Raw genomic sequence first — 12,099 nt, 5'->3', positions numbered from 1 at the left:
CATACGAAATTATTAAGGTCAAGGTCAAATGGCAAGATACGGTTCACCCTGTGGGTGACATATGTTCATTTTTTTGTTTTTTTGTTTGTGGTTAATCATTTTTTTTTCACGTTTAGATCACTCTGTAGACCACAGTTATTATTGGAAACTCCTGTAACTTCGCATATCAGAGTCCTATAGAGATACCCTTCAGCACACAAAATTTTGAAGGTCAAGGTCAAAGGTCAAGGTCACTTTGCGGTCAATCATGGAGGTCAACGAAACCCTTATTTTTTGAGTAACTTTGATCGGATCGTCTCCAAACTTCATGGGAATCTAGTATATGGTCCGGCGCTCAGCTGATTAGTTTTTGGTGGCGATCGGCCTTGAGCTTCATGGTTAGCGCTGGAGGTCGAAAATTATTGACCCCAAGGTCAAATTACGAAACCCTTATTTTTTGAGTAACTTTGATCTTATGATCTCCAAACTTGGTGGGTATATAGGGTGTGGTATGGCGCTCAGTTGATTAGTTTTTGGTGTCGATCGGCCTTGACCTTCAAGGTCATTTTGAAGGTCATTCAATTTTGACCAAAAGGTAAAATTTTCAAGTTTCAGTTACCATATCGAGTAGTACCTCAAATCGAAGCCCTTGTTGAGTGCTTTCCAAACATATAACTAGTTTGACAATGTGACGTCATTTGACGGCGTTATGACGAAAAAACTGCACTTTTCATGTATATTGTATTGCTTTAGTTCGCATTGTTTAGGTCACTCTGTAGAGCACAGTTCCCTTTGGAAACTCTTGTAAGTTCGCATATCAGAGTCTTTTAGAGATACCCTTTAGCACACAAAATTATGAAGGTCAAGGTCAAAGGTCAAGGTCACTTTGCGGCCAATCATGGAGGTCGACGAAACACTAATTGTTTGAGTAACTTTGATCGGATCGTCTCCAAACTTCATGGGAATCTAGTATATGGTCCGGCGCTCAGCTGATTAGTTTTTGGTGGCGATCGGCCTTGACCTTCATGGTTAGCGCTGGAGGTCAAAAATTATTGACCCCAAGGTCAAATTTTGAAATCGTAGGTACCATATCGAGTAATACCTCATATGAATGCCCTTGATGAGTGCTTCCCAGATCTGTAAACAGTTTGACGCTATGACGTCATTTGATGACGTCATGACGAAAAAACGGAATTTTCATGAAAAAATTATTTCCTCAGTTCTCATCAAAATCTTTCAATATTTCATGTGCGTTGGTCATGAAGACATACTATTCACCATACGAAATTATTAAGGTCAAGGTCAAAGGTCAAGGTCACTTGGCAAGATACGGTTCACCCTGTGGGTGACATATGTTTATTTCTTTGTTAACAAGCAAAAAAATAAATCGGGATAAAATCCTAATGACTTTCTTTCCTGTGCTGTTCCTAATTATCCATATGTAAAACGAAGCTATTGAGATATTTTGAAGTCACACTGGAACCTAATGGGACTGGTAATCAGACGCGGATCCCCGAACTTGGCCCATTTTCTGGGTAATAAGTTACCAATTTTCATCCAAAAAAATAGGCAATTAAAGTAAAAACACCCCTCAGAATGCACCACAGAGCACCTAGAAATCAAAAAAACTTATAGGGGGACATGCCCCCAGGTCCCCCTAGCTATGCGCACCTTGGTCAGTCAACAGTCTGGCGAAGGGGGTACGGGGACATCGTGGGCAATCCGTTGGGGGTCTTGACAGGGAAAAAGGTCAAGAACCCCTGACTATAGAGAGTAGGTATGGTAAGAATAGTATAAAGGTACTCGTAGGAAGCTTTCGCAGGGATCCTGGTATGAGAGAAGAGCAGGAAATGAGGTTTCATGAATAATTCAGAAGGGCATGTGGTAAGAGGATAGTATTGATTAATTATCAGGAATTTAATTTGCCATGGATACATTGTGTCCATGAAAGAGAGGGAGAGGGTAGAGCAGATGAGGATTTCCTCGATCTACTCCAGAATTGCTTTTTTAACCAAGTTTGTAGATCAGCTCACGAGGGACAATGCAGTGTTCGACCTCACAATATGGTGGAGGAGGTGAAGGGAGGGGAGCATTTAGGATCAAGTGACCATAATAATGTATAAAATCTGTGCAAGGATTCTATGAAGTCTTAGACAGCAAACTCCAAAACTGTGAGAGATAGAGATCTGTGTAATACCTCTAACCATGAGGTATCTTTGATCTGGGAACGTCACGGTGACCATATGTTTTTTCATGGAGTGGTCATCCACTCCTGATCGGAAGGGACACTTTTACGTGGGTTTTAAATCTTTTTCAAACATTACTCCACAACTAACATGTGATGCCTAATATGAAAGGTATCAACATGGGGGCCATTTCTGCAAATACAAATCCTCGATGGGTCAATTATTTTGACCCCACTATGGGAATGGCTTGGACATGAGAAACAATATATTTTTTATGATTTTGGGTGGGGGCTCTGAGAAGGGGGGCTCCTTTATACTACATTGTCTATTGCATTTGATATCGTGCTCTATTGTGTAAAGAGCCCAATGAAAATGGCTGTCCTACCAGTTGCATATAAAACGACAGGACTGAAGTCAAACTCAGATCAGTAGGAGAGTAAACGGAGGGTGGTGAAGAAAATATCTAGATAAGCCAAAAGAGAACACGAGAAGGACATAGGAGTAAAGAGGAAGTTAACACAACTGTGGGCCCATTGACAAAAAGCACAGGAATATTGGGGGTTTTTTTTCTTTTTTTCTGTTTTTTTTTGTATACAAGATCGAGGCTCGTGTAAGAGCTAAAAAAATTGAAATGAAAGTGATAGAGATGTAAATAGAGATGAAAAATAGAGATGAAAGTGAGATGGCTGGCTTATTAAATAGTTATTTAGCTTCAACATTTACAGAAGAATAGTCAGAGAATTACCAATAGTCACGAAACTAAGTAAAAAATCACTAAACTCGTAGTTGTGATCACCATAGGCAAGAAGGTGCAACAAGAGCAGTATCATTTTTGCCCCCCGCCCCCCACACCCTCCCCCCGAGGCCTTGGGGCAGGGTCAAGAGGTCAAATACCAGAAAATGCAATTACAGGCACATTTTAAAACATTTTTTTTAATGAAATTGTGTTTTATGCAATGAAGATTGGGGGGCGCATGAAATTTGTAACGATTTTTGGGATTTTACCCCCAGATCATGCTCCAGGGGTACGGACTTGATGTCACGGGTCAAAATTTAAGTTATTATAACTCGAAATTTGATATTACGTCATTCCTGGTGGAACTTTTTGCCATTTTTCAACTTTGCTTTAGGTGGGAAGCGTGGTGATTTGCGATAGTGCTCCATCGACTTTGCTCTCGTTACCTCCACCACCGAAGGTGGTTGGAGGTTATGTTTTCATCCCTGTCTGTCTGTTTGTGAACAGGATACCTCCAAAAAAGGTGTGGACGGATTCGGCCGAAATTTGGTGGAGAGGTTGGGTATGTGAAAAGGAAGAGTTTATTCCATTTTGGGGAACATTGAAAGCCGGATCTGGATCATAGAATTTTTAAAGTGATTCTTCACCATTGAGTGATACGGCCTAAACCGATGGCAGGATATCTCAAAAAGTTGTGGGCAGATTCAGCTGAAACTTGGTGGGCTGGTTGGTTTGGTTACAAGGCCGAGTTTGTTGGTTTGAAAACGTTGGAAAACTATTGGATTGTTTTGGTTGGAAAACCTGTTGGTTGTTGGTTGGAAAACGATTGGATTGGTGCTTCACAGGCAAAGTTGCATTACAAAAAGCACCATTCCATGGATGGACATTTTGCCGGGTGTTATGTCTGCTACATTGTCTTTTGACAAAGATTAAGTTGGTTAAACCTGGAACCCTGGTTAACTTTGAAATTCCTGATCTGGTTACCATTGGGAATACAATGAAAACCCACCCAGTGTAATCCTTGCGCCAAGATGCTGAGATGGCACTCAATCTGCCTTTGGGCAGATCGCCGGAAGAGAGGGAGAGATTGGCGGAGACGGAGGTACAGAGAGAGAGAGAGAGGAAGAAGGGGAAGATGTTGGGGGGGGGGGGTTAGGGAGAGAGGGGGAGGGAGAGACAGACATACCACATGGTACAGCAGAGGAGACAAATTAATTTTGGATGAACTGCTGAGGAAAATATAAAACTGAACATGGGTTATCACAACCAGAAAGAGTCCAACCCTAAATCTAAATAGAGGTTTTCACTTTCATACAAAAGCACCAACAAACTATAATATTACAATCATAATAATAAATTATTTCTTGTGATTTAATCATTACTATTTACGTGGCATTTTCAAACAATATCTTAAAGTAGATATTCATGTCGGCCTAATTTTACACAGGAAAGGGAGAATACCACAATCTGCTGTGGTGGGAAAGTTTCACAACTCAGCTTCCTGGCAAGACATCACAATTATGGTCAAGGGTTTTGACGTGTCATACTTGGTACTATTAGCGAAATTTCCATTGTTTAATACCGACCTTTAATCCCTAACTACAATCTCACTCACTGAGCCCCATGCCTGGCAGCACCAGAATCCCTGCCGTTGTGCCAGAATCCCTCCCTGCTGTGTTCTGGATTGAAAATTGACGTTTCATTCGTTGTCTAAGATTATCTTGGAGTCGATGCTCCTGCTGACGGAGATTCTACTTCAAATCTGAATTTTCTTTTCTTTGTCAACGTTTTGTCATTTGCCACCAAGTTTTGCCATTACCTGCCCAGAACCTTTTTGAAATATCGTGCTATGTACAGTTTTATTTATGGCCCCATCGCTCAATGGTGAAGAATGCCTTTTTTTTTTCTTTTTTTTTTTTGTATTTAGGATCGAGGCTCGTTAAAGAGCTAACATTTATCGCACAAAAAAAAATCAAACAGACACACAAAGCATACAACAAGGGGTGCGGCAGACAATATGGGGAGAGAAGGGGAAGCACAAACACAACAATTGAGAGCAGGGACATCAGGAGATCTGTGGGAGGGAGAGGGCTTGGGGGCAGGAGGCGTGGGAAGGGGGGGGGGGGGGAGTGGGAGAAGTACAAGGCTAAAACACAAGGACACTGCTAAGACTTCGAGGAAAGAAATCGGTATTTCAAAAAAGTGGATCTGGGGTGAATTAACGGGGGTAGACAAGATCAAGGTTTTGGATGGGGGAAGATAAGAGATGGTGGTGAACAGCTGTTTTAAAGACCTGGAGGGAGGAGTGGGATTGAAGGGAGTGAGAGAGTTTGTTCCAGAGGTGGGAGAAAAGGGGAATGAAAGTGAGCAGAGAGCCTAGATTTTGGCAGTTTCACCAGAAACTGGTGAAATTATATTTTGGAGGTATTGACTTGTTTTTGGTGTATGTGGTGAGGTGAGTGATGTGGTGAGGTTGTATGTTGTATGTGGTGAGGAGCTCAGGTGTGCCAAGGAAGGACTTCGCACGATGGAGAATGCCCAGTCGGCGACTGGCTTTGGAGGCCAGCTTGGAAATGTGTTTTTCCCAGGAAAGATCATGGCAGATTGTGAGACCCAAGAGATTGAGTGACAGAACTTCTTGGAGAGGATTATTCAGAAAGTGGATGGGAGGGTTGTCCAGTCGGTCTTTTCAGAGAGACATAGTAAGAGTGTGAGATTTGTCAGGATTAAAAGACATGTTCCACTTGTTTGACCAGACCAATGCACATCCACGGTTGCTGGCAGATCTTGTGTGACCTGTAGGAATATTTGGGGGACAGAGCCCATAGAGAGCTGGTGGAGCAAGGCCGTAGATGAGTCAGGAGAAGACAGAAAGACCACCAACCTGACTGTGGTGAGTAAGTGAAAGGCCCTCGGAGTTAGCTTCCTCGTGGGAGAGACTTTTAAAAATCAAAAAAATCTCGTATCTGGATCTGCATCTGAATTTTAAAAATGGCATCAACCTGCCTACCGAGTTTCGTCCGAATCCGTCCATAACTTTTCAAGATATCCTGCTCACAGACCGACAGAGAAACAGATAGACAGGAGTGAAAACATAACGTCAATCCACCTTCCATGGTGGACGTAACTATGTGCTAAAATGAGAATTCCAAAGAGGTTGATGAAAATGTCCTCGTCCTTCATGTAACCATGGCCATAATAAAGGCATTTTTAGGTCGACTTGAATTGTTTTGGGGTTTTGCCCACCAGATACTGTCGAAAGCCAGAAAAATCCAAGAATGCTCAAAATATACTGCGTTTCTGAAGAAATATCCCTCGATCGTTAAGACAATTGTCCTCCTCCTCTTCCCTTTATAAGGCATGAGGTCCGATGACACCAAGCTCCTGCCCTGCACTGACCAAGATACTCCTCCACTCTCCTCTGTCCTCGGCCAACTCTCTCCACTCACCAACCACCCCCACCTTACTTGTATCCTTCTTCACACAATCCTCTCAATCTCATCCACGGTCTACGCCTTTTCCTCCGACCTTGTTCCCTCAACCTATCCGCTCTCTTTGCAATCCTCTTTTCCCCTATCTGCACCAAATGTCCAGCCCATCTCAATAATATACGTTATTGGTAGCTCAAAACAAAAAAGCAAAATATAATCATAGGCTATGGAATTTTGGGTAGGCCTGGCTTACCCAGGCCTATGCAGAGTTACGGCCATGCATGTAACCTGTCTCCTTTCTGATCTCTTAAACTTCAGAAAAAAACCATTTTTCCTTTCTAATTTCCCCAGTTCCTGGACAGCCATTGAGGGTCAGGGCTGAAGCAGAATCGGACACCACCATTCTGCTGTCTTGGCTCCCTCCAGGAAATGATCGCTTGGATTCGTACCTCCTACTTTATCAGCTAATCGGCCAGCAACAGACTGTAAGCATAAATTAGAGACATGGCGATATTCAGCCAACACCTATTTGCGTACAACCGGCGCACCACTTCTTGAGCATGTAGACTTTCCAATGAGCATCCATATACTAGTATCTGAATATGTAGCTTGCAGATGACATTTGATAATGTCATTACATTCATCCATAATTCCGATATGAAGTATTATTCTCTTTCATTTTCAGCATGATGCCACTTTCAAGCCTTCGATGACCCATTTGCTGGAGGGTTTACAACCAAACACCTCGTACAGGCTCCGTTTAGCTGCACGTGCAATTGCAGGACTTGGGCCTCTCTCAGATATCATGTCTTCTACCACATTGCCTAAAGGTAAGTCTGATAACCCCACCTTCACATTACTGTTAATCCAATATTATTATCTGTTCTGCCTCTGTCACTTGTTCATTCTCACAAGTCTTTCTGCTTTTTCTCTTCCCCTGCCTCCTCTCTCTTGTAAGCAGACTCTTCCTACTTTTTACTGTTTCTTTTTTGAACTTTCACTTTTTTTTCTCTTTTTATACACTAAGGCTCATAGACGACATATATATATATATATATATATATATATATATATATATATATATATATATATATATATATATATATATATATATATATATTTAACTAAGAAAGCACACTACTCCTATGACATGAGCTGACATCATGTACATAAATTATACCAACATATCACCTCCAAACTAGGAGGCATCCGTGTGGTACTCAAGTCTTTGCAGACTGAGATTAAAGATCCACTGAAAATCCATGACTGAATTTTTTTTAAATATATATATTTATAGATAGATATATATATATATATATATTTATAGACATACTGTATATATTTATATATTTATATTTATATTTATATTTATATATACTTTTATATGTACTATGTAATAAAACAGGAGTGTCTGTCTGTCCGTCTGTACATCCCCAAACTACTCCCTCAGTTTTGGGGCTAGACCCGCCAAACTTCCTGTGGAACGTTTTTGGGTCGCAGCGGATGTTGTAAGGTCGGTAGGGGGTTTCATAAATACCTCAATATAATTATTATTTTGAAATTAACTCGATACGAACCTGCCGCGAATCCGGAAGTGGGCAAATGACGGCAATGAGCTGGTTTTATAATATCTCAATACAACCGTCATTTCAAACAGTATTTTGTTAAAGTATCAATTGATCATTCGCATCACGTTTGGAATTGAGGGAATACAATTACGATTTTGAATTCGTAATTGTATTCACCCAACCGTTACGAACTACTTCACATCCGGATTTAAATATTTGTTTATGTCACAAATGTTGTTAAAAGTTTGTTTTATATTAATGCTATTTATTTTGTGATTGGAGTTTTGCTGTTTGGAATGAAAATAGAGATATTGAGTTCAAGTGAATGACGAAATGCCATGATGGTTTCTACTTTCTAAGCATGACATTCGTGGATTGCCATATGCAGATTCGCCATTGACTGGGTATGGAACAATTCAAATGGGTACATTTTTTGTGGACGTCCTTCACAAACCTGCTCTCCATGCTTGATGTTCGACTACACATGACACAGAAATGTGGAATTTATTGGTTCCATGGATTCCCATTTGTCGTTTTTTTACCTTTGTCTTTCACGAGCCTGCTCTCCATATCTGACGTGTGACTGAAGGTGACACACGAATGTGGAACTTATTGGATGCATGCTTTAGCATTCACCGTTTCTGCATTGTCTGTTTGCTTATGGCCTCCCACCCATGCCTAGCACAGGTACCTCACTAGTATATACAGTCACGTGAAAAAGTAAGTACACCCCATGTAAAGTTTTGACATTTTCAACATATTTCAACATACAGCTATTTGATCTTCATTTCAACAATATTGATAGATAAAGGTGATATAATATAACAAACATCATGAAACGTTTACATTTTGTAGTCCATTGTATAATTTAAATAAACATAAATGCAAATTTTGCATGTGGAAAAAGTAAGTACACCCTTGGCTCTAATATGTGGTATTGCACCCTTTGGCAGAAACAACCTCAAGTAGGCGTTTCTTATAACTGTCTACCAGTCTTTGACATCGACTGGGATACATTTTTGCCCACTCCATGCAGAATTCTTTCAGCTGTGCGATGGTTGAGGGGTTTCTTGCATGCACAGCTCGTTTTGAATCGCCCCACAACATTTCGATGGGATTTAGATCAGGGCCTTGACTTGGCCATTCCAGAACCTTCCATTTCTTTCTTTTCAGCCATTCCTTGGTGGATTTACTGGTATGTTTCTGGTCATTGTCATGTTGCAAGGTCCACCTTCGGTTGAGCTTCAACTTTCCGACAGATGGCCTCACATTATCCTCAAGCACCCTCTGGTACAATGAAGAATTCATAGTCGATTCTATGATGGTGAGCTGCCCAGGCCCTGATGCAGCAAAGCTGCCCCAAACCATAATATTTCCACCACCATGCTTTACAGTTGGTGTCAGGTTCTTGTGGTCATATGCTGTCTTTGGTCCAAACATGTCTTCTGGTACTGTGGCCAAATAGCTCTACCTTTGACTCATCTGTCCAGAGCACATTGTTCCAGAAGTGCTGGTCTTTGCCTAGGTGTTCATTGGCAAACTTTAGTCTTGCCCTGATGTTCTTTCTGGACAGCAAAGGTTTCCTCCTGGCACACCTCCCATGTAGATCAAATTTGTGCAGCCTCTTTCTAATGGTAGACACGTGCACTTTGACATCAACAGTGGCAAGAGCTACCTGTAGGTCCCGTGATGAGATTCTGGGGTTCTTAGAGACTTCTTTCACCATCTTGCGGTCTGCTCTCGGGCTGAACTTGCTGGGGCGGCCTGGCCTGAACAAGTTGACAGTTGTTTGGAATCTTCTCCACTTGTAGATGATCTTCCGGACAGTCGAATGATTGATTTCAAATTGTTTGGAGATCTTTTTAAATCCCTTCCCAGACTCATAGGCATCTATAACCTTCTTTCTGAAGGCCTCAGAGAGCTCTTTCTCTTTTCTAGGCATGGTGACGCCGCACACTTTAACAACAAAGAGCAAACCAAACTAAATGTCTGAGGTTTAAATAAGACAGGTTCCTCCAAGATCCTCTCTAACGATGTTCTAATCATTTGCACCTGAGCTGGTGCACCTGATTCTAATTTTAGGTATTTGAAGTATTGATAAATGTAGGGGTGTACTTACTTTTTCCACATGCGAAATTTGCATTTATTTTTATTTAAATTATACAATGGACTACAAAATGTAAACGTTTCATGATATTTGTTATATTATATCACCTTTATCTATCAATATTGTTGAAATGAAGATCAAATAGCTGTATGTTGAAATATGTTGAAAAAGTCAAAACATTACATGGGGTGTACTTACTTTTCCACATGACTGTATATAAGGCCTGTGTGTTTGTTTCTCTGTCACGGAGGAAGTGACCACATGTTAATGGAATGAGGGCGCAACTGCCTTCACCCTATTGGTTGGACAGTTCCCCGACTTGGCCCACAATCAAAATGAGGCGCCACTATTTTGTGAAGCAGCATAGGCTGCAGGCCTTCGGCCTCGGGGTCACTCCATGGCCCAGTGCAAATGGAATGATTCCAGGTAAATAACCACAATGTATTATGTATGCACATAAGCATTAAATAACCACATAAGGAAATAACCATATAAGCAGTCCACATGTTTTTGCTTTATGTATATAAATCAGGTTTTTTTTTTATTATTTCGGGACGATCTTGGCAGCAATCTGTGTCATTATACACCGCCAAAATAAAGGGATGAGCAAATTATTTAATAAATGAAGATTTTTTAATGTAATTTCTGTTTTCGACCGACTTTACAAGGCTGAATAGTATGAAAATATAGAAAGGTGTTCCTTCATGCATGTATTTTTTTTTAAAGGGATGAGCATTTACTGTTGTTTTATTACTGATATTTCAGTTGTAGTTGTTTTGAACAATCGCGTTGTTGAGATAATGTTTGTGACGAAAGCCTGGTGTTGGCTTCACGTTTAAAGTGGATGGCTAAAGATCTTATGCCTAAGTCACACATAGGCGGATATTTTGGCGACTGCCGGCGATCAAGATTTTTCGGCGACTACTGGCGATTTCGGGCGGTCAAATATGGTCAGGCGGCAGTATGGCGACTGCAGGCGGCCACATTGCGCCTGCATTGCGACGACGCCCCGAGTGGGATGGCGACTGTTGAAGATCGATGACGACTGCATTGCGGATGCACGGCGGCAGCGTGGCGACAGTCTGGCGGCTAGATTACGACCGATGGCTGATCGCGGCGACTGCATTGGGGCCGGGTGGCGGTTTACTCCGACGTCCGCAAGACTGCAATAAGACCGCCGGCGATTGGAGACGATTCACACAACTTTTTAAATCTTTATTTCTCTATTTTACATTTCACTTTATTCACTTCAATGATGTATGACATGAAGCATAAAGATGTTTGATGTACAATAACAAAGTTAATAAAGATGTATCATTGTAATGTAATAATCAAACTTTTCTGCAGGGAGAGAGAATGGAAATAAAGTCCAACAAATTATTTCCACTGGTCCCAAGTCCCATAAATAAAGTTTCCAAAGGACCAAAGTCCCAAAAATAAAGTTCCCAAAAGTCCCAAGTCCAAACAATAAAGCCATATCCTTGTCGGCACCACAGGACCTCACTCCACGGAGACCCTCACACCATCCTGTCTTGCCATGGAATCGTGGTATGTCGTAATGCAGTCGCCAGGCAGTCGTATCTCTGTCGCCAGTGGCCGTAACTCGGCCGCCACTAGTCCTACTGCTGTCGTCGTCAGTCTCCCATAGCCGCAGGGGAGACGTGGCAGTTCTTCTGTAGTCGATATGCAGCCGCAACAGTGTCGGCCCGTAGTCGGGAAGATGCTGCAGGAAGGCCGTATGGCATTCGCATCTCTGCCGTGCTAGCTGGTGGGGCGATTGCGGAAGACTATGAGCGACTGGGTTGCGGCCGCTTTACGCTCTTATTACGGATACCGACGACAGCATGGCGGTTCCATCGCGACAGCATGGCGGTTCCATCGCGACAGCATGGCGGTTCCATCGCGACAGCATGGCGGTTCCATCGCGACAGCATGGCGGTTCCATCGCGACAGCATGGCGGATTTTTTTCGATTGCGACTGAGCGTGCCGTTTTTAAACATTTTAAAAATTATTTTGCCCCTTTGCGGCTCTTGCCGACTGCAGGCGACCTGGAGAGGATAACCACGACTACAGGCGACCGTCCATTACGGT

At 42.0% G+C, this 12,099-nt stretch overlaps 1 protein-coding gene across 1 annotated transcript in view; it reads left to right on the top strand.

Moving 5' to 3' along the window:
* LOC137424305 (receptor-type tyrosine-protein phosphatase delta) overlaps positions 1-12,099 on the top strand; it is a 413,851-nt gene that overhangs the window by 151,902 nt on the left and 249,850 nt on the right. The window contains exons 12-13 of the mRNA XM_078772183.1: positions 6,684-6,817; positions 7,018-7,162. Coding sequence (XP_078628309.1) covers positions 6,684-6,817; positions 7,018-7,162 — 279 coding nt within the window. The remainder of the gene's footprint in view (positions 1-6,683; positions 6,818-7,017; positions 7,163-12,099) is intronic.

Source organism: Myxine glutinosa, chromosome 1 (assembly GCF_964187855.1).
Source record: "Myxine glutinosa chromosome 1, kmMyxGlut1.1, whole genome shotgun sequence".
Taxonomy (NCBI): Eukaryota; Metazoa; Chordata; class Myxini; order Myxiniformes; family Myxinidae; genus Myxine; species Myxine glutinosa.
This window is presented reverse-complemented; position numbering and strand designations above follow the sequence as displayed.